Source organism: Somniosus microcephalus, chromosome 14 (genome assembly GCF_052327205.1).
Source record: "Somniosus microcephalus isolate GS21.2 chromosome 14, FLI_Smic_1.0, whole genome shotgun sequence".
Classification (NCBI taxonomy): Eukaryota; Metazoa; Chordata; class Chondrichthyes; order Squaliformes; family Somniosidae; genus Somniosus; species Somniosus microcephalus.
This window is the reverse complement of record NC_141000.1, coordinates 1805402-1823247: the sequence shown is the minus strand read 5'-3', so window position 1 is coordinate 1823247 and position 17846 is coordinate 1805402. Positions and strand designations below refer to the sequence as shown.

General features: G+C 47.4%; 1 protein-coding gene across 2 annotated transcripts in view; it reads right to left on the bottom strand.

Annotated features, from left to right (window-relative positions):
- slc9d1 (solute carrier family 9 member D1) overlaps nucleotides 1–14283 on the bottom strand; it is a 78542-nt gene extending 64259 nt beyond the window's left edge. The window contains exons 1-2 of one of the 2 annotated variants that reach the window (XM_086006105.1): nucleotides 14222–14283; nucleotides 6300–6815 (exon numbers count right to left, since the gene is read on the bottom strand). In XM_086006105.1, the coding sequence (XP_085862231.1) occupies nucleotides 6300–6746 (447 nt within the window). In that variant the 5' untranslated portion in view covers nucleotides 6747–6815; nucleotides 14222–14283. Of the gene's footprint in view, nucleotides 1–6299; nucleotides 6816–6924; nucleotides 9297–14221 lie in introns of those variants that run through there. The other variant, XM_086006104.1, reaches the window with a different exon arrangement.
- Between the last annotated feature and the right edge of the window lie 3563 nt (nucleotides 14284–17846).

Genomic DNA, 17846 nt, shown 5'->3' with positions numbered 1-17846 from the left:
GAAACTGGTCTAACTGTCCGCCCCAACCAGAAACTGGTCCAACTCTCACTTGAAGGAATTCAGCGAATCAGCGTTCACCACACGAGCCGGCAGCCTGTTCCAGAGGTCCACTATTCTCTGGGAAAAGAACCACCTCCTGACATCGAACCCCGATCTGGCTTTCTACAACTTCAATTTGTGACCCCGGTCCTCCCTAACCTATTTAATTGGAACAAACCGTCAACTGGAACACAATCTATCCCCTTCATCATCTTATAAACCTCAATCAGATCACCCCTAAATCTATGCTTCTGGAGTCCCAGCTCTTTTAGCCTATCTTGATACCTAAGATGCTTTATACTGGGAATTAGTCTAGTGGCCCTCCTCTGCACCTTTTCCAAAGCCTCAATATCACCCATGTGAGGAGACCAACTGGACACAGTATTCCAAGCGAGGCCTGACCAAGGTCTTGTACAAGCCCTCACTTGATAGTTTGGGGATACAAAAAGTGCTAGGGTCACAGTTCATATTACTCAGAAAGAGCATGGTCACCCGATGACAGGCAGCAACCTATTATACAGCACTGGTCACGTAAAGGATCAAAAGAACGTCTCCATCCCCAAGTGCTTCACAAGACAGAGAAGTGGTCACTGAAACAGAGGAATTTACAGGAGAGTGAAGCTACAGTCAAAGAGAGGAGTTTTTAGCAAGGTTTTTGAAGGCAGGGAGGAAGGTAGCATAGCAAATAAGAGAATTCCAGTGGCCAGTGACTGAATAATCGACCTACAAATGGTGGAACAGAGGGCAAGCAGTTGCCTAGAGTCAGAAAAGCAGTGGGTGTGGGCAGTGATGGGTGGCTGGAGAAGGACATTTAGGTAAAATGTAACAAGGCATTAGAAGACAAGGATTCTGGAGTTGATTTACTGCAGCACAAGGAGCTGGGGTTGAGTAGCAAGGGCATGGAGTTTGTGGCAGGGGCTGAAGAAGATGGCTTCAGTCTTCCCAATGTTTCACTGAAGGAAATTGCAGCTCATCCAGGATTGGATGTCAGATAAACAGTCTGACAACAGAGAGGCGGTGGAGGGGTTTGAGAGGAGTGATGGCGAGGTAGGGCTGGGTGTCATCAGCATACATGAGGAACCTGAGCACATGTCTTCGGATGACATCAAGGGGCAGCACGTAGATGAGGAATAGGAGTGGGCCATGGATAAATCCTTGAGGGACTCCAGAGGTAACGGTGCAGTGGCGGGAAGAGAAGCCGTTGCTGAAGATGCTCTGGCTATGATCAAATAGATAAGAGTGGAACCAAGTGAGGACAGTTCTGCTGAACTGGACAAGGGAGAAGAGGCATTGGAGGAAGATGGCATGGTCAACCATGTCAAAGGCTGCAGAGAGGTAGTTGGATGCGAGGGTGGAGGGGGCAGGGGAGAGAGTTTTAAGGAGACAGTTCCTAGTGGAGAAAAGTCGTCAGGGTTTGCTTTGCTCACCAGGAGTAGGCGGCTGTTTTGGCAGAGGGGAGTGATGCCCGATAGCGCTTGATGTGGTTTAACCAGATCTGGTGATGGATGGCTAAACCAATTGTGCGTCAGATACTCTCAAGTCTGCGAAGATGGGGGGCCATACCAAGGAGAGCGACCAAGATGTGAGAATTTAAAGATTTGGATTGCAAGTAGGGTTGCAAAATTCTGGGAATTTTTAAAAGAGGAAACTTTCCATGGGAATTTTCGGGAATTTTGAGTTTTTTTGCACACTGATGGTTTTTGTCTCTGACCCTTATATTATCTTTGTCGTCAAAATAGACATACTGTTCCATACAAATAAAAACAGGCTTTCAAAACTTTATTTAGGTTATAATTTTGAACTTTATTGAACCCCCACAAAAAAGACCCATCTAAAATAAAATAAAAAGAGCGTCAGCTTATTTAGCCTGTAATTTGTCCTTATTTTGTCCCTTTGAGTCTTCTACTCATGAGTCTTCTACTCCTCATTGCTCCTCCTGATTCTCTGACTCTGGCGTGTCCATTTCCTCCTCTGTGTCAGTGTCTAGCTGTGTGGTGGACACTTCTGTATCTGGCTCAATAAGTTGTAGGTTCACCCGGATAGCCACCAGTTTCTCCACTCTCTTGTTAGTCAGCCTGTTGCGCACCTTTGTATGCGTATTCCCAAAAAGTGACCAGTTTCGTTCAGAGGCCGCTGATGAAGGTGGGATTTGGAGTATCACCGATGCAATAGGTGACAGGGCCTCAGATGCACAAAGTCCCTTCCACCAGGTATGTGCACTGATATGCTTGCATGATTCCCATATCCCATCCCATTCCAAAGACCTTGCTTGGTAGAGAACTTTGCCAGACTTCCCAGAACTTTGCCCACATCCAGATTGAGATGGTGTGAGAGGGTAGAAATCACACTGTAAGCACTGTTGATCTGTTCTCCAGAAAGTATTGGTCTCCCAACATGCTTTGGGTCCAGCATGTATGCTGCAGCATGAATCGGCTTGACACAAAATTCTTGACGTGTCTGTATGAATTGAACAATTGCCTTCTCTGCTTTGAGCAGCAGGGATGTGGGTAGGGCAATGCTGATTTGTTCTTTTAAATCAGTAAAAAGCCTGAGAACATCTGACAAGACAGCATCATCTCCTTCAATCTGAGCAATTGCAAATGCTACTGGTGAGAGTAGTTTAAGGCTGCTAACCACTCTCTCCCAAAACACATCATCCAGCAGTATTTTCTTGATGGTGGTTTCCATATCCCCAGACTGGGATATTGTCATTTCTTGCAGCGACTCCTTACCCTCCAGAAGGCTGCTGTACATTATGACAACACCACCCCATCTAGTGTTGTTGGGCAGCTTCAGTGTGGTGTTTTTGTTCTTTGTCATTTGCTTGGAGTTGTAGGTTGCTGCAACTACCTGTTTTCCCCTGACATACTTAACAATTTGCTTGGCTCTCTTGTACAGTGCTTCCATGGTTCTCAAACCCATGATGTCCTTGAGGAGCAGGTTAAGCCCATGAGCTGCGCACCCAATAGACGTAATATGAGGGTAGGCCTCCTCCACTTGAGCCCAAGCAGCCTTCATATTCGCAGCATTGTCAGTAACTACTGCAAAGACCTTTTGTGATCCAAGATCGTTGGATAAATGCTGCTGCATCTTTGTGGCATTCTTTACATATGGCTTTCTACAGTGTTTGCACATGTACACAGTCTTTCCATCTTTAATGCCTGGGGTAAAATGCTTCCACACATCCGACGGTAAACGTGGCATTGTTCTATGCAGAGAAATAAAGGGCATTCATCTCTGTGTCGAACTGCGGTCGATCAGCACGATTGCAACAGGGTGAGTACGTTTTTGCTGATGCTCCATGTGATGGAAGCATGACCTGTACACACACGACGCTACATCACCAATAGTGTAATATTTTGTATATTTTAAATTGAAGGACAACAGAGTTCAACAAGTAACTGGTTTATTTGGTATAAAGTCTGATTTACTTACTGCATCATCACAACATCAGCAGAAAACAAAATGACTTCCCTCAGGACCCCTAACCTGGATCTTAAAAAAACTATAGCAGTCTTACAGGTGCCTGCAGGCCAATCACAATTCGATATGCAAATATTACAAATAGAGGGAGCTAATTGCTCATCCAACCAATCAGGACACATTTGTTCACAGTCACACACAAAACTTGTAATTATTAAAACAAGCCAAGTAAGATAAACATAAATTGATTAAGAAATTCCTTAATAATTAAGATTCCATCTCTGTTAGTAATTTTAAAGAGAGGACCTGTGGGAAAAAAAATACAAAAAAAACATTATGCTAGCATGTGCTTTTTTGGGCAAAATTCCCAAGCTAAACTTCCCGTGGAAAATTTCCAGAAATTTACCAGAAACTTTCCACCCCTTTGCAACCCTAATTGCAAGGAATTGTAAGTGACTTGGTGGAAAGGTTTTTCCTGGGGCGACACAAGAGGAAGTGGAGTTGAAAGGGGTAGGAGAATATAACTGGTGAGGGATCGAAGGAAGCGGTTGGAGATGACCTTTACTGTGATTGGGACCAGAGGGGTAGAGAGGCCATGTGAGATGGCAAAGTCAAGTGGATGGCTGTGAATGAGGAGAGTTTATATGATGGAAAGCAGGAGAACCTGGACAGAAGGAAGGGTTGGGGGAGTGGGAGGAGCCGGGCCAGAGGTGAGGCAAGGGTGTCAAAAGGAATCCTTTCTCGATACACTGAGCACTCATCAGCCCCAGTTCCAGTACTTCTTTACTGCAAACCCCATCCTGCCCCGCCCCCCCCCCCCCCCACCACGATCTCCAGAAGTTACAACAGTGCTCACCAGCGAGCAAGATGCAGAAAAGTGAAAGCCGATCGTATGCACCACAAGGGCCTGGAAACAATGCGTACACTTGACAGGCAGGGGCGGAGCTCACCACCATCTCTTGGACAGCACGCTGGCTAGGGAAGGAGCTCAGAGGGAGTGGGGAGGCTAAAGCCTACAGCCTGAACCTGGGACCACCAGGGACACATCAGCATAATTTCATTAGACATAGGGAAAAGCATTATTTTTAGAGAGGAGAAATCATAGAATAGTTACAGCACGGAAGGCGACCATTCAGCCCGTCGAGCCCGTGCCAGCTCTCCAAGACCACTTCAGCTAGTCCCACTCCCCCGCCCTTTCCCCGTAGCCCTGTAAATTTTTTTCTTTCAGATACTTATCCAATTCCCTTTTGAAAGCCATGATTGAATCTGCCTCCACCACCCTTTCAGGCAGTGCATTCCAGATCCTAACCATTCGCTGCGTAAAAATGTTTTTCCTCGTGTCGCCTTTGGTTCTTTTGCCAATCGCCTTAAATCTGTGTCCTCTGGTTCTCAACCCTTCTGCCAATGGGAACAGTTTCTCTCTATCTACTCTGTCCAGACCCCTCATGATTTTGAACACCTCTATCAAATCTCCTCTCAACCTTCTCTGCTCTAAGGAGAACAACCCCAGCTTCTCCAGTCTATCCACGTAACTGAAGTCCCTCATCCCTGGAATCGTTCTCGTAAATCTTTTCTGCACCCTAAGGCCTTCACATCCTTCCTAAAGTGTGGTGCCCAGGATTGGACACAATACTCCAGTTGGGGCCAAACCAGTGTTTTATAAAAGGTTCATCATAACTTCCTTGCTTTTGTATTCTATGCCTCTATTCATGAAGCTCAGGATCCCGTATGCTTTTTTAACCACTTTCTCAACCTGCCCTGCCACCTTCAATGATTTGTGCACATATACCCCCAGGTCTCTCTGCTCATGCTCCCCCTTTAGGATTGTACCCTTTAGTTTATATTGGCTCTCCTCATTCTTTCTGCCAAAATGTATCAATTCACATTTTTCTGCATTAAATTTAATCTGCCACATGTCCGCCCATTCCACCAGCCTGTCTATGTCCTCTTGAACTGTCACTCTCCTCCTCACTGTTCACTATACTTCCAAGTTTTGTGTCATCTGCAAATTTTGAAATTGTGCCCTGTACACCCACATCTAATATATATCAAGAAAAGCAGTGGTCCGAGTACAGACCCCTGGGGAACACCACTGTATACCTTCCTCCAGTCCGAAAAACAACCGTTCACCACTACTTTCTGTTTCCTTTCACTTAGCCAATTCTGTATCCATACAGCCACTGTCCCGTTTATTCCAGGGGCTTCAACTTTATATTCCAGTGAGCAGCCACTGTCCCTGTTATTCCAGGGGCTTTAACTTTACATTCTAGTGAGCAGCCACTGTCCCTGTTATTCCAGGGGCTTTAACTTTATATTCCAGTGAGCAGCCACTGTCCGTTATTCCAGGGGCTTTAACTTTATATTCTAGTGAGCAGCCACTGTCCCTGTTATTCCAGGGGCTTTAACTTTATATTCCAGTGAGCAGCCACTGTCCTGTTTATTCCAGGGGCTTTAACTTTATATTCCAGTGAGCAGCCACTGTCCGTTATTCCAGGGGCTTTAACTTTATATTCTAGTGAGCAGCCACTGTCCCTGTTATTCCAGGGGCTTTAACTTTATATTCCAGTGAGCAGCCACTGTCTGTTATTCCAGGGGCTTTAACTTTATATTCTAGTGAGCAGCCACTGTCCCTGTTATTCCAGGGGCTTTAACTTTATATTCCAGTGAGCAGCCACTGTCCCTGTTATTCCAGGGGCTTTAACTTTATATTCTAGTGAACAGCCACTAAGTTTTTAAACGTTTGCGTTGTGCAGTGGTGGGTGAGTGCACAATGAGAATCAGGTTGGGAGCACGGACAACACAGTAAGTCAGCGTTTTTATGATGGGTATGATCTGACCTTTATAGCTGCTTCTCTTAAGGCTTCCAGGCGTTGCTTGCTGCTTTCTTTCATGTTCACTATATCCTTGTAATCCCCCTGAAGAACTCTCTCAAGCCCATGGACGGCCTGGAACACGGATTTCTCACTCTCATTCAGTTCCTTCTGGAAGATCTCAAAGGTGTGTACCTGGAAGATCTTTTCTTCCACTGAAAGTCTGGGGTCCATTCCGACTGCTTTCATTGCTTTCTTCAATTTATTGAGCACTACATCCTTCTGGAGAAGCATGCCAGACAACTTCTTGCAATTGTCCATGATCCATAATTTTCCCTTAGTGATTGTTGCTCCTTTCCCTCTGTGCAGTTTGATTGCATGTTTGGCCACATCTACATACTCCACAGCTCGCACTGAGCAGCAGTAAGCCAGTATCAACACAATCCAGAGGATTTCAGATTTCATCCGCTTCATTTTTGACACTAAATTCCCAATTACAGAAAGATACCGTCTGAAAAATCTCCATTCCGATTATTTACAATCCTGAAACAGAAACAAATTAAATTAGAATGACAGCAATTTAAACCACTTCAACACTGCAGTATTATTTGTATGCAATGTCACGTTTTACTTTACTGATTTAATTACTCACCCATTAAAAATTCAGACACTGAAAGACATCAAAAATCATAGATTTTTACAGCATAGGAGGCCATTCGGTTTACCACGTTCGTGCTGCCGCTCTTGAATCCACTTATTCCCATTCCTCTGCCCTTTCCCCAAACCCTTTTACAGTTTGCTTTCAACTAGAATGAACTTTCCACTCTGCCCAAGTCCTGGCGTGGTTCTTGAACCCACAACCATCTGACTCACGAGGTGGAGAGGAGGATGGGAGGCTGGCCAGGAAAGCACTGGAATAGTTCAGTTTGGGGTGGACAGGGGCATTGGGTAAGGGTTTTAGCAGCAGACGGTTTGAGGCCATGGCGGAGGTTGTTACGGAGGTGGAAACTCATAGGATGCTGAAATTGTAAACAGTCTGCTTCAGCCTGGGCCAAAGGCCGGGGAGGAGATGGAATCAGTGGCGAGGGCACAGAGACGATGGCTTCAGTCTTCCCAATGTTTAACTAGAGGAAATTGCAGCTCAACCACAGCAGATAAGTAGTCTAACAGAAGCAGTAGAAAGGTTGAGACAGGTGGTTGAATAATAGAACTGGGGGTCCTTAGCATGCGTGTGGAAGCTGACCCCATGTCTGTGGATGTAGATGAGGAAGAGGAGGCGAGGATAGATCCTTGGGGTTCTCCAGATAACGGTGCAGGGTTGAGAAGAGAAGCCATTGCCAGAGATGCTCTGATTATGATCAGCTCCATAAGAATGTACCCAAGTGAGGATGATCTCACGGAATAACAACAGAAAACGCTGGAAAAACTCAGCAGGCCAGGCAGCATCGGTGGAGAGAGAAAGAGAGTCAACGTTTCAGGTCGAAGACCTTTCGTCAGAACTGACGATCTCACGGAGTTGGTCAATGGAGAAGGGTGGAGTAGTTGACTGTGTCAAAGGCTGGGAGGGCAAGGAGGGATAATGCATCATGGTCAGTTAGAGGATGTCACTTGCGACTTTGGTTCGGGCTGTTTTGGTGCAGTGGCAGGGATGGCAACCTGATTAGAGAGATTGAAACATGGAGCTGGGGGGGGGGGAAGATGGAGCAGGTGGGCGGGGGAAGGGAGGAAATGAGCGAGTGGTTATGATCTGGAATGCACTGCCTGAAAGGGTGGGAGAAACAGATTCAACAGTAACTTTCAAAAGGGAATTGGATATACACTTGAAAAGAAAATATTTGGAGGGCTAAGGGGAAAGAGCAGGGGAGTGAGACTGATTGGATAGCTCAGTACAGAAACAATGGGCTGAACGGCATCCCTCTGTGCTGCGAGATTCTCTGATACGATCAGAAGTGGGGCAGTTCGCTGATGATTACACAGTGCTCAGCACCATTCGCAATTCCTCAGATAATGCAGCAAGATCTGGACAACATCCAGGCGTGGTCTGATTAAGTGGAAAATAACATCCACTTCATACAAGGCAATGACCATCTCCAACAAGAGAGCCTAACCATCTCCCCATTGACATTCAATGTCATTACCATCACCGAGCCCCCCACCATCAACATCCTGGGGGGTCACCATTGACCAGAAACAACTGAAACAGACACACAAATGCTATGCCTACTAGAGCAGAGGCATTGATATCCTGCAGCAAATGGCTCAACTCCTGACACCCTAAAACCTCTCCATCACCTTCAAGGCACAAGTTAGGATGCGATGAAATACTCTCCACTTATCTGGATGGGTGCAGCTGCAACAGCACTCAAGAAGCTCAACACCATCCAGGACAAAGAAGGATATATCGGCGTTTTACCGAACATCTCCATTTAGTCCGCAAGCATCACCCCGAGCTTCCAGTCGCCTGTCACTTTAATTCTCCGCTCCCACTCTGACTTCTGTGTCTTCGGCCTCTACACTGTTCCAATGAAGCTCAACGCAAGATCAGGAACAGCACCTCATCTTTTGATTCCCTGCCTAAACCTCTCCGCCTCGCTACCTCTCTTTCCTCCTTTAAGACGCTCCTTAAAACCTACCTCTTTGACCAAGCTTTTGGTCACCTGTCCTAATATCTCCTTATAGGGCTCGGTGTCAAATTTTTTGTCTTATAATACTCCTGTGAAGCGCGACGTTATACTATGTTAAAGGCGCTATATAAATACATGCTGTTGTTGTTGTAGTAGGCACTTTACAGCCTTTCGGACTCAACATCGAGTTCAACAATTTCCGGCTATAACCTCTGCCCCCATGTTTTCGGATGGCAGCGGTTGATATTTCTGCTATTCCCATTCACTCATCTTTTGTTTCTTTACTTGTCCCATTACCATCTCCTTTTGCCTCACACCATCGTTCCTTTTGTCTCAATCTCTCCGGCCTTCCACCCTATCACAGACCTTCCCTTTTGTTCTTTCCTCCCCTCCCCAAAACCTGTTACATCTCCAACTTTTTTCAGTTCTGACGAAAGGTCATCGACCTGAACCGTTAACACGGTTTCTCTCTCCACAGATGCTGCCTAACCTGCTGAGTATTTCCAGCATTCTCTGTTTTTATTTCAGAATTCCATTCATTCATTGTCACTGGGTCAAAAACCTGGAAAACTCTACCAGCAGCACTGTGGGAGCACCTTCACCACAAGGACTTCAGCGGTTTAAGTTCCACCGCCTCAGAACCACCAGGGATGTGCAATAAATGTCAGCCTCAGCAACGCCCACATCCCAAGAACAAAAAATAAAAAAGGGCCTGGAGGGTGGGAGGGGGTGGTTGAGCAGATCAATGGCTGCAAAAGTATCGTGGTGAATAGAGGGCCAAAAGCTACTGTCTGGGATCTCCTCCCTAAACCTCGCTGCCTCCCACTCTTTCATTAAAAAGGTCCTCAAAACTCAACTCTTCAACCAAGCTCAGCATCAAGTTTTCCTCACACCGATCTGTGAAGCGCCTTCGGACATTTTTGACATTAAAAGTTGTCGTGGTTGATGAGATAACGCCCGAGTCAATAGAAAGAGTCATGGGGTGGGCCAAATACAGCAATACAATTACACAGAATTTACAGTACAGAAACAGGCCATTCAGCCCAACAGGTCTGTGCTGTTCATGGTCCACACAAGCCTCCTCCCACCTTACTTCATCTCAGCCTATCAACATATACTTCTGTTCCATGTACAGTATTTATTGAGCTGCCACTTAAAAGTATCTAAGCTATTTGCCTCAACTACTCCATGTGGTAGTGAGTTGCACATTTCCACCAATTCATTTGACAGGAAACTATATCGCCAAGAACATACAAAAAGCAAGATACTGCAGATGCCGGAATTCTGAAATAAAAACAGAATGCTGGAAATACTCAGCAGGTCAGGCAGCATCTGCCGAGAGAGAAACAGAGTTAACATTTCAGGTCGATGACCTTTCATCACAACTGGAAAAAGTTAAGAGATGTAACAGGTTTCAAGCAAGATGCACTGCAGCAACTCGCGAAGGCTTCTTCGACAGCACCTCCTAAACCCGCGACCTCTTCCACCTAGAAGGACAAGGGCAGCAGGCGCATGGGAACACCACCACCTCCAAGTTCCCCTCCAAGTCACACACAAAGTGACTTGGAAGCATATCGCTGATCCTTCATCGTCGCTGGGTCAAAATCCTGGAACTCCCTCCCTAACAGCACTGTGGGAGCACCTTCACCACACGGACTGCAGCGGTTCAAGGCGGCGGCTCACCACCACCTTCTCAAGGGCAATTAGGGATGGACAATAAATGCTGGCCTTGCCAGCGACGCCCATATCCCATAAACAAATAAAAAAAACACAAGTACAGAGGCAAGGAAAGGGGGAGGGGAGGAAAGAACGAACAAAAGGGAAGGTCTGAGATAGGCAGGAGAGATTAAATGGCAAAAGGGATGGTAATGGAACAAGAAAAGATGGGTCCAGAGATGTAAATGTTAACAAAATGAAAGACTTGCATTTCTATAGCACCTTTCACGACCACCAGACGTCCCAAAGCGCTTTAAAGCCAATGAAATACTTTTGAAGTGTAATGTAGGAAACGCAGCAGCCAGTTTGAGCACAGCTTGGCTCACAAACAGTATTGTGGTAATGACCAGATAATCTGTTTTTAGTGATGTTGGTAGAGGGATAACTTGTATTTATATAGTGCCTTTAACATAGCGAAATGTCCCAAGGCGCTGCACAGGAGTATTTTAAGACAAAAATTTTGACACCGATCCACATAAGGAGAAATTAGGGCAGGTGACCAAAAGCTTGGTCAAAGGTAGGTTTTAAGGAGCGTCTCAAAGGAGAAAATGACGTATGAAGAGAGATTGGGTCGATTAGGCTTATATTTGCTAGAGTTTAGAAGAATGAGAGGGGATCTCATTGAAACTTATAAAATTCTAACAGGACTAGACAGACTAGATGCAGGAAGGCTGTTCCCGATGGTCGGGGAGTCCAGAACCAGGGGTCACAGTCTAAGGATAAGGGGTAAGCCATTTAGGACAGAGATGAGGAGGAATTTCTTCACCCAGAGAGTGGTGAACCTGTGGAATTCTCTACCACAGAAGGCAGTGGAGGCCAATTCATTAAATATATTCAAGAAAGAGTTAGATATATTTCTTAAGGCTAAAGGGATCAAGGGATATGGGGAGAAGGCAGGGACAGGGTACTGAATTTGGATGATCAGCCATGATCTCATTGAATGGCGGAGCAGGCTCGAGGGGCCGAATGGCCTACTCCTGCTCCTATCTTCTATGTTTCTATGAGGAGCGAGCGGTAGCGAGGCGGAGAGGTTTAGGGAGGGAATTCCAGAGCTTAGGGCCAAGGCAACAGAAGGCACGGCCACCAATGGTGGAGCGATTATAATCAGGGACGCTCAAGAGGGCAGAATTAGAGGAGCGCAGATATCTCAGGGCGGGGGTTGTGGGGCTGAAGGAGATTACAGAGATAGGGAGGGGCGAGGCCATGGAGGGATTTGAAAACAAGGATGAGAATTTTGAAATTGAGGCGTTGCTTAACCGGGAGCCAATGTAGGTCAGCGAGCACAGGGGTGATGGGCGAACGGGACCTGGTGCAGGTTAGGACACGGGCAGCCGAGTTTTGGATGACCTCAAGTTTACGTAGGGTGGAATGTGGGAGGCCAGCCAGGAGTGCGTTGGAATAGTCAAGTCTAGAGGTAACAAAGGCATGGATGAGGGGTTCAGCAGCAGATGAGCTGAGGCAAGGGCGGAGATGGGCAATGTTACGGAGGTGGAAGTAGGCGGTCTTTGTTATGCTGCGGATATGTGGTTGGAAGCTCATTTCAGGGTCAAATATGACACCAAGGTTGCGAACAGTGTGGTTCAGCCTCAGACAGATGTTAGGGAGAGGGATCGAGTCAGTGGCTCGGGAACGGAGTTTGTGGCGGGGACCGAAAACAATGGCTTCGGTCTTCCCAATATTTAATTGGAGAAAATTTCTGCTCATCCAGAACTGGATGTTGGACAAGCAGTCTGACAATTTAGAGACCGTGGAAGGGTCGAGAGAAGAGGTAGTGAGGCAGAGCTGGGTGTCGTCAGCGTACATGTGGAAACTGACGCGATGTTTTCGGATGATGTCACCAAGGGGCGACATGTAGATGAGAAATAGGAGGGGCCAAGGATAGATCCTTGGGGGACACCAGAGGTAATGACACGGGAGTGGGAAGAGAAGCCACTGCAGGCGATTCTCTGGCTACGATTAGATAGATAAGAATGGAACCAGGCGAGTGCAGTCCCACCCAGCCGGACGACGGTGGAGAGGCGTTGGAGAAGGATGGAGTGGTCACCGTGTTAAAGGCTGCAGACAAGTCAAGAAGGACGAGGAGGGATAGTTTACCTTTGTCACAGTCACAAAGGATGTCATTTGTGACTTTGATGAGAGCCATTTCAATACCGTGGCAAGGGCGGAAACCTGGTTAGAGGGATTCAGACATGGAATTGCGGGAAAGATGGGCACGGATTTGGGAGGCAACAACACGTTCAGGGACTTTGGAGAGGAAAGGGAGGTTGGAGATGGGGTGGTAGTTTGCAAGGACGGAGGGATCAAGGGTTGTTTTTTTTGAGGAGAGGAGTGATGACGGCAGATTTGTGGGAGGAGGGGGACAGTACCCGAGGAGAGGGCACCTTTAACAAGGTCAGCTAACATGGGAGCCTGAAAAGGAAGTTGGGTGGTCAGCAGTTTGGTAGGTTTAGGGTCAAGGAGCAGGAGGTGGGTCTCATGGACAGGATGAGTGTGGAGAGGTCATGAGGGGAGATCGGAAAGAAACTGGAGAAAGATGTGAGTTCACGTAGGGCAGGGTGGAACCTTAGAGGAAGTTTGGCCCGGTGGGCTAGGGGAAGGAAGGGAAATGGCAGAGGCAGTTGAACGGATGGTCTCAATCTTAGAGATAAAAGTCCACGAGCTCCTCACACTTGTTATGTGGGTGGAGGAGACAGGGGAGAGGGGTTTAAGAAGACGGCTATCAGTAGAGAAAAGGAGCCGGGGTTTATCTTTGCCTTCCAGAATGATTCTGGAATAGTGAGCAATTTTGGCAGATGAGAACAGGATAATGCTTTATGTGGTCCAGCCAGATCGAGCGGTGAATGAAACCAGTTGTCTGCCATATGCATTCAAGTCTGCATCCCTTGGATTTAAGGGAGCAAAGATGAGGGCTGTACCAGGGTGAGAGAGAGTAATTGCTTTAGTAGAGACTAGGGCATCAAAGGTGGTGGTGAGAGTGTGGTTGAGCAAATTGGTGAATGCAGAAACGTCATGGCGAATGAAGGGCCAAAGGCTGGACAGTTGGTATTTCATAAGTGCAGTTGTAAGAGTTGGAATAAATATTGGCCAGGACACTGGGGATAACGCCACTGCTGTTCTTCGAACTAGTGGCCGTGGGATCTTTTACATCCACCCGAGAGCGCAGACGGGGCCTCGGTTTAGCGTTTCATCCGACAGTGCGGCGCTCCCTCAGTACTGCCCCTCCGACAGTGCGGCGCTCCCTCAGTACTGCCCCTCCGACGCTCCCTCAGTACTGCCCCTCCCACAGTGCGGCACTCCCTCAGTACTGCCCCTCCCACAGTGCAGCACTCCCTCAGTACCACACGAGTGTCAGCCTAGATTTTTGTGCTCAACTCTCTGGCGTGGGCCTTGAACCCACAACCTTTTGACCCAGAGGGGCGAGAGCTGCCCACCGAGCCAGGCTGACACTCCATAGAGGAGGAGCGGGCCAGGCCGGGCTCGATTCCCCCATTCGCGCTCTGTCCCCCGGGCTGAACGCTGTCAGTGGCGGCAGACAGCCAGAGCCCCTCAGCCCCCCCCCCGGTAACTCCGGTAACCTCAGCCCTCCGGTAACCTCAGCTCCGAGCTCACCGCTCCGCCGCCATCTTCTTCCTCCGCCGCCGTCACCAAGCCCGCCCCTCCGTGACGTCACGTGTCAGCCCGCCAATCGCGCGACTCCGGCTGACGTGGGAGACGTTTGCGTCTGACGCAAGCGCGCAACCTGCGGCCGGCATTGCGTCAGCTGCGGGCGGCAAGCGAGTGTGTGGACGCTGCCGCCGCCGCCCAATATTGGTTCGACGGGCGCTGGCAACGCCTGAGCGACCCACAGCGGGGTCTTCAATTGTATATGTTTAATGTATTAATGACCTGGGTTTGGGTGTTCGGGACATCATTTCAAAACCTGCAGATGACAGGAAACTGGGCAATGTAGTAAACAGTGAGGAGGATAGCAACAGTCTTCAGGAGGCCACAGACAGACTGGTGAAATGGGCAGACACACGGCAGATGAAATTTAACACAGACAAGTGTGAAGTGATATATTTTGGTAGGAAGAATGTTAAGAGACAATGTAAATTAAATGGAACAATTTTAAAGAAAAAGAAAGACTTACATTTCTCTGGCGCCTTTCACGACCACCGGATGTCTCAAAGTGCTTTACAGCCAATGAAGTACTTTTTGAAGTAGTCACTGTTGTAATGTAGGAAACACAGCAGCCAATTTGCACACAGGAAGCTCCCATGAACAGCAATGTGATAATGACCAGATAATCTGTTTTTGTTATGTTGGTTGAGAGATAAATATTGTCCAGGACACCGGGGATAACGTCCCTACTCGTCTTCGAAATAGTGCCATGGGATCTTTTACATCCACCAGAGAGAGCAAGCGAAGGGGGCGAAGGAACAGAGAGACTTGGGGGTGAATGTACACAAATCCTTGACGGTGGCAGGACAAGTTGAGAAGGCTGTTAAAAAAGCATCTGGGATCCATGGCTTTATAAATAGAGGAAGAGTATAAAAGAAAGGAAGTTATGCTAAATGTTTATAAAACACAGGTTAGGCCTCAGCTGGAGTATTGTGTCCAATTCTGGACGCCACACTTCAAGAAGGACATTAAGGCCTTGGAGAGGGAGCAGAGGAGATTTATTAGAATGGTACCAGGGATGAGTGACTTCAGTTATGTGGAAAGACTGAAGAAGCTGGGCTTGTTCTCCTTGGAGCAGAGAAAGTTAAAGGGAGATCTGATAGAGGTGTTTAAAATTATGCATGGTTTTGAGAGTAAATATGGTGAAACGGTTTCCAGTGGCAGAAGGCTCGGTAACCAGAGGACACAGATTTAAGGTAAGTGAGTGTCAGCCACGGCCCAGTGGGTAGCACCCTTGCCTCTGAGTCAGAAGGTTGTGGGTTCATGCCCCACGCCAGAGACTTGAGCATAAAATATAGGCTGACCCTCCAGTGCAGTGCTGAGAGAGTGCTGCACTGTTGGAGGTGCCGTCTTTCGGATGAAACGCTAAACCGAGGCCCCGTCTGCTCTCAGGTGGATGTAAAAGATCCACGGCACTATTTTGAAGAAGAGCGGGGGAGTTATCCCCGGTGTCCTAGCTCACTGAATATATTTAAGAAGGAGATAGATAGATTTCTAGACACAAAAGACATCAAGGGGTATGGGGAGAGAGCGGGAATATGGTATTGAGATAGAGGATCAGCCATGATCATATTGAATGGTGGAGCAGGCTCGAAGGGCCGAATGGCCTACTCCTGCTCCTATTTCTCTATGTTTCTATGTGATTGGCCAAAGAAACACTTTTTTACACGGCGAGTTGTCGTGATCTGGAATGCACAGCCTGAAAGGGTGACATTCGAAAAGGAATTGGATAAATTGGTCTATGGGGAAAGAGCAGGAGAGTGGAATTAATTGAGTAGCTCGACCAAAGAGCCAGCACAGGCACAGTCGGCTGAATGGCCTCCTTCTGTGCTGCATCATTCTATGATTCCTCAGTTTAGAGACAATAACTTAGGGACTAAATTGGGCGGGTAGCATAACTGAGAGAATGAAGAGAGAGCAGGACAAGCTGCTAGAAGAGGGGAGCAGGGCAGTTAGCCGGAAGCCATATCCATAGAGGGTCTTCAGGGAGCAATTCTCTTACCTCAACTTCAGCAAGGACCAGTGCCTGAGACGTCTTCGCTCCACAAAGAGCTCGTGACTGCAATCTGCCAACTGCCACAGCCTCAAAGCAGGGCAAGGACAGCATTGCCTGTGGCTGTCAAGGTGACCACAGGTTGTAATTTTTCTGCCTCTAGCTCCTTTCAGGCTGCTGCTGGAGATATAAGCAACATCTTGCAGTTTGCAGTGCACTGCTGTGTAAGGGAGGTCACTGAGGCTCTCTATACAATGCGAAACACGTACACCTCATTCCCTCTCGACAGAGACTAGCAGGAGGAGTGAGCATGAGGTTTTGCATGGATTGCAGTCTTCCCCATGGTGCAGGCTGCCATTGACTGATCGCACATTGCCTCGCGTGCTCCTCATCTGAACTCGGCCATATTCTTCAACAGAAAGGGATTCCACTCCATCAACGTGCAGCTGGTGTGCGACCACAGGCAGCGCATCATTCCAGTGAATACCTGTTATCCCGGCAGCAGTCACGGTTCCTTCATTCTGCCGCAGTCCTCTATTCCACCTGTATTTGAACCAGCATGGTAAGTCAAAGGCTGGCTACTGGGTGACAAGGGTTATCTCCTCATGGCATGGCTCATGACTCTGATGAGGAACCCGTACACCCCTGGACAGCAGGCCTACATTGAGAATCATACTGCCACAAGGAACATTATAGAACAGACCATCCTCAGGCAGTGTTTCTGCTGCCTGGAGAAGCCCTGCTGTACTCAGCTGGGCAGGTATTGAGATTTGTGGTTGTATGCTGCACAATCTGGCCATTGAGGGACAGCCCTTGCCACCATTTATCAGGTGAGAAGCTGTGGAAGAAGAGGAAGGGAGGCTGCAATGCAGACAGACCTTCTGCCAGGACTCTACGTGATCAGATTATTCATGACTGATAACCAATTGAGTAACCTCAACTACACCTTCCTGTTCGCCAACAGACCCACACTCCTTTCCTCTCTCACTGACCATCACATCGTCCTCTTTCTGCCAACACTTGCTGGAATATTGAATAGTTACTTTGCCTCAGTATTTACCAGGGAGACTAACCAGGTGGGATGACACCAAATTGGAAGGTGTGGTTAACACAAAGGAAGAATGCGACAAAATACATTAATAAACTTGCAGAATGGGTGTGTAATTGAAAAATGAATTTCAATATAGAAAAGTGTGAGGTGGTGCATTTTGGTAGGAAGAATAAGGAGGCCACATACTGCTTGGATGATAAGAGTCTGAATGGCGTAGAGGAGTAAAGGGATCTAGGGGCACAGATACACCAATCACTAAAAGTAGCGATGCAGGTTAATAAGGCCATAAAAACAGCCTGGCCACCATGGGTTAATTGCTAGAGAATTGAAAAGGAGAGAAGTTATGTTAAACTTGTATCAAACCTTGGTTAGAGTACACATGGAGCACTGGGCACAGTTCTGGTCTCCATATTATAAAAAGGATATAGAGGCAGTGAAGAAGGTGCAAAAAATAATTCACAAGGAAGATACCAGAACTGAGAGGATACACTTATCAGGAAAGGCTGAACAGGCTGGGGCTCTTTTCTCTA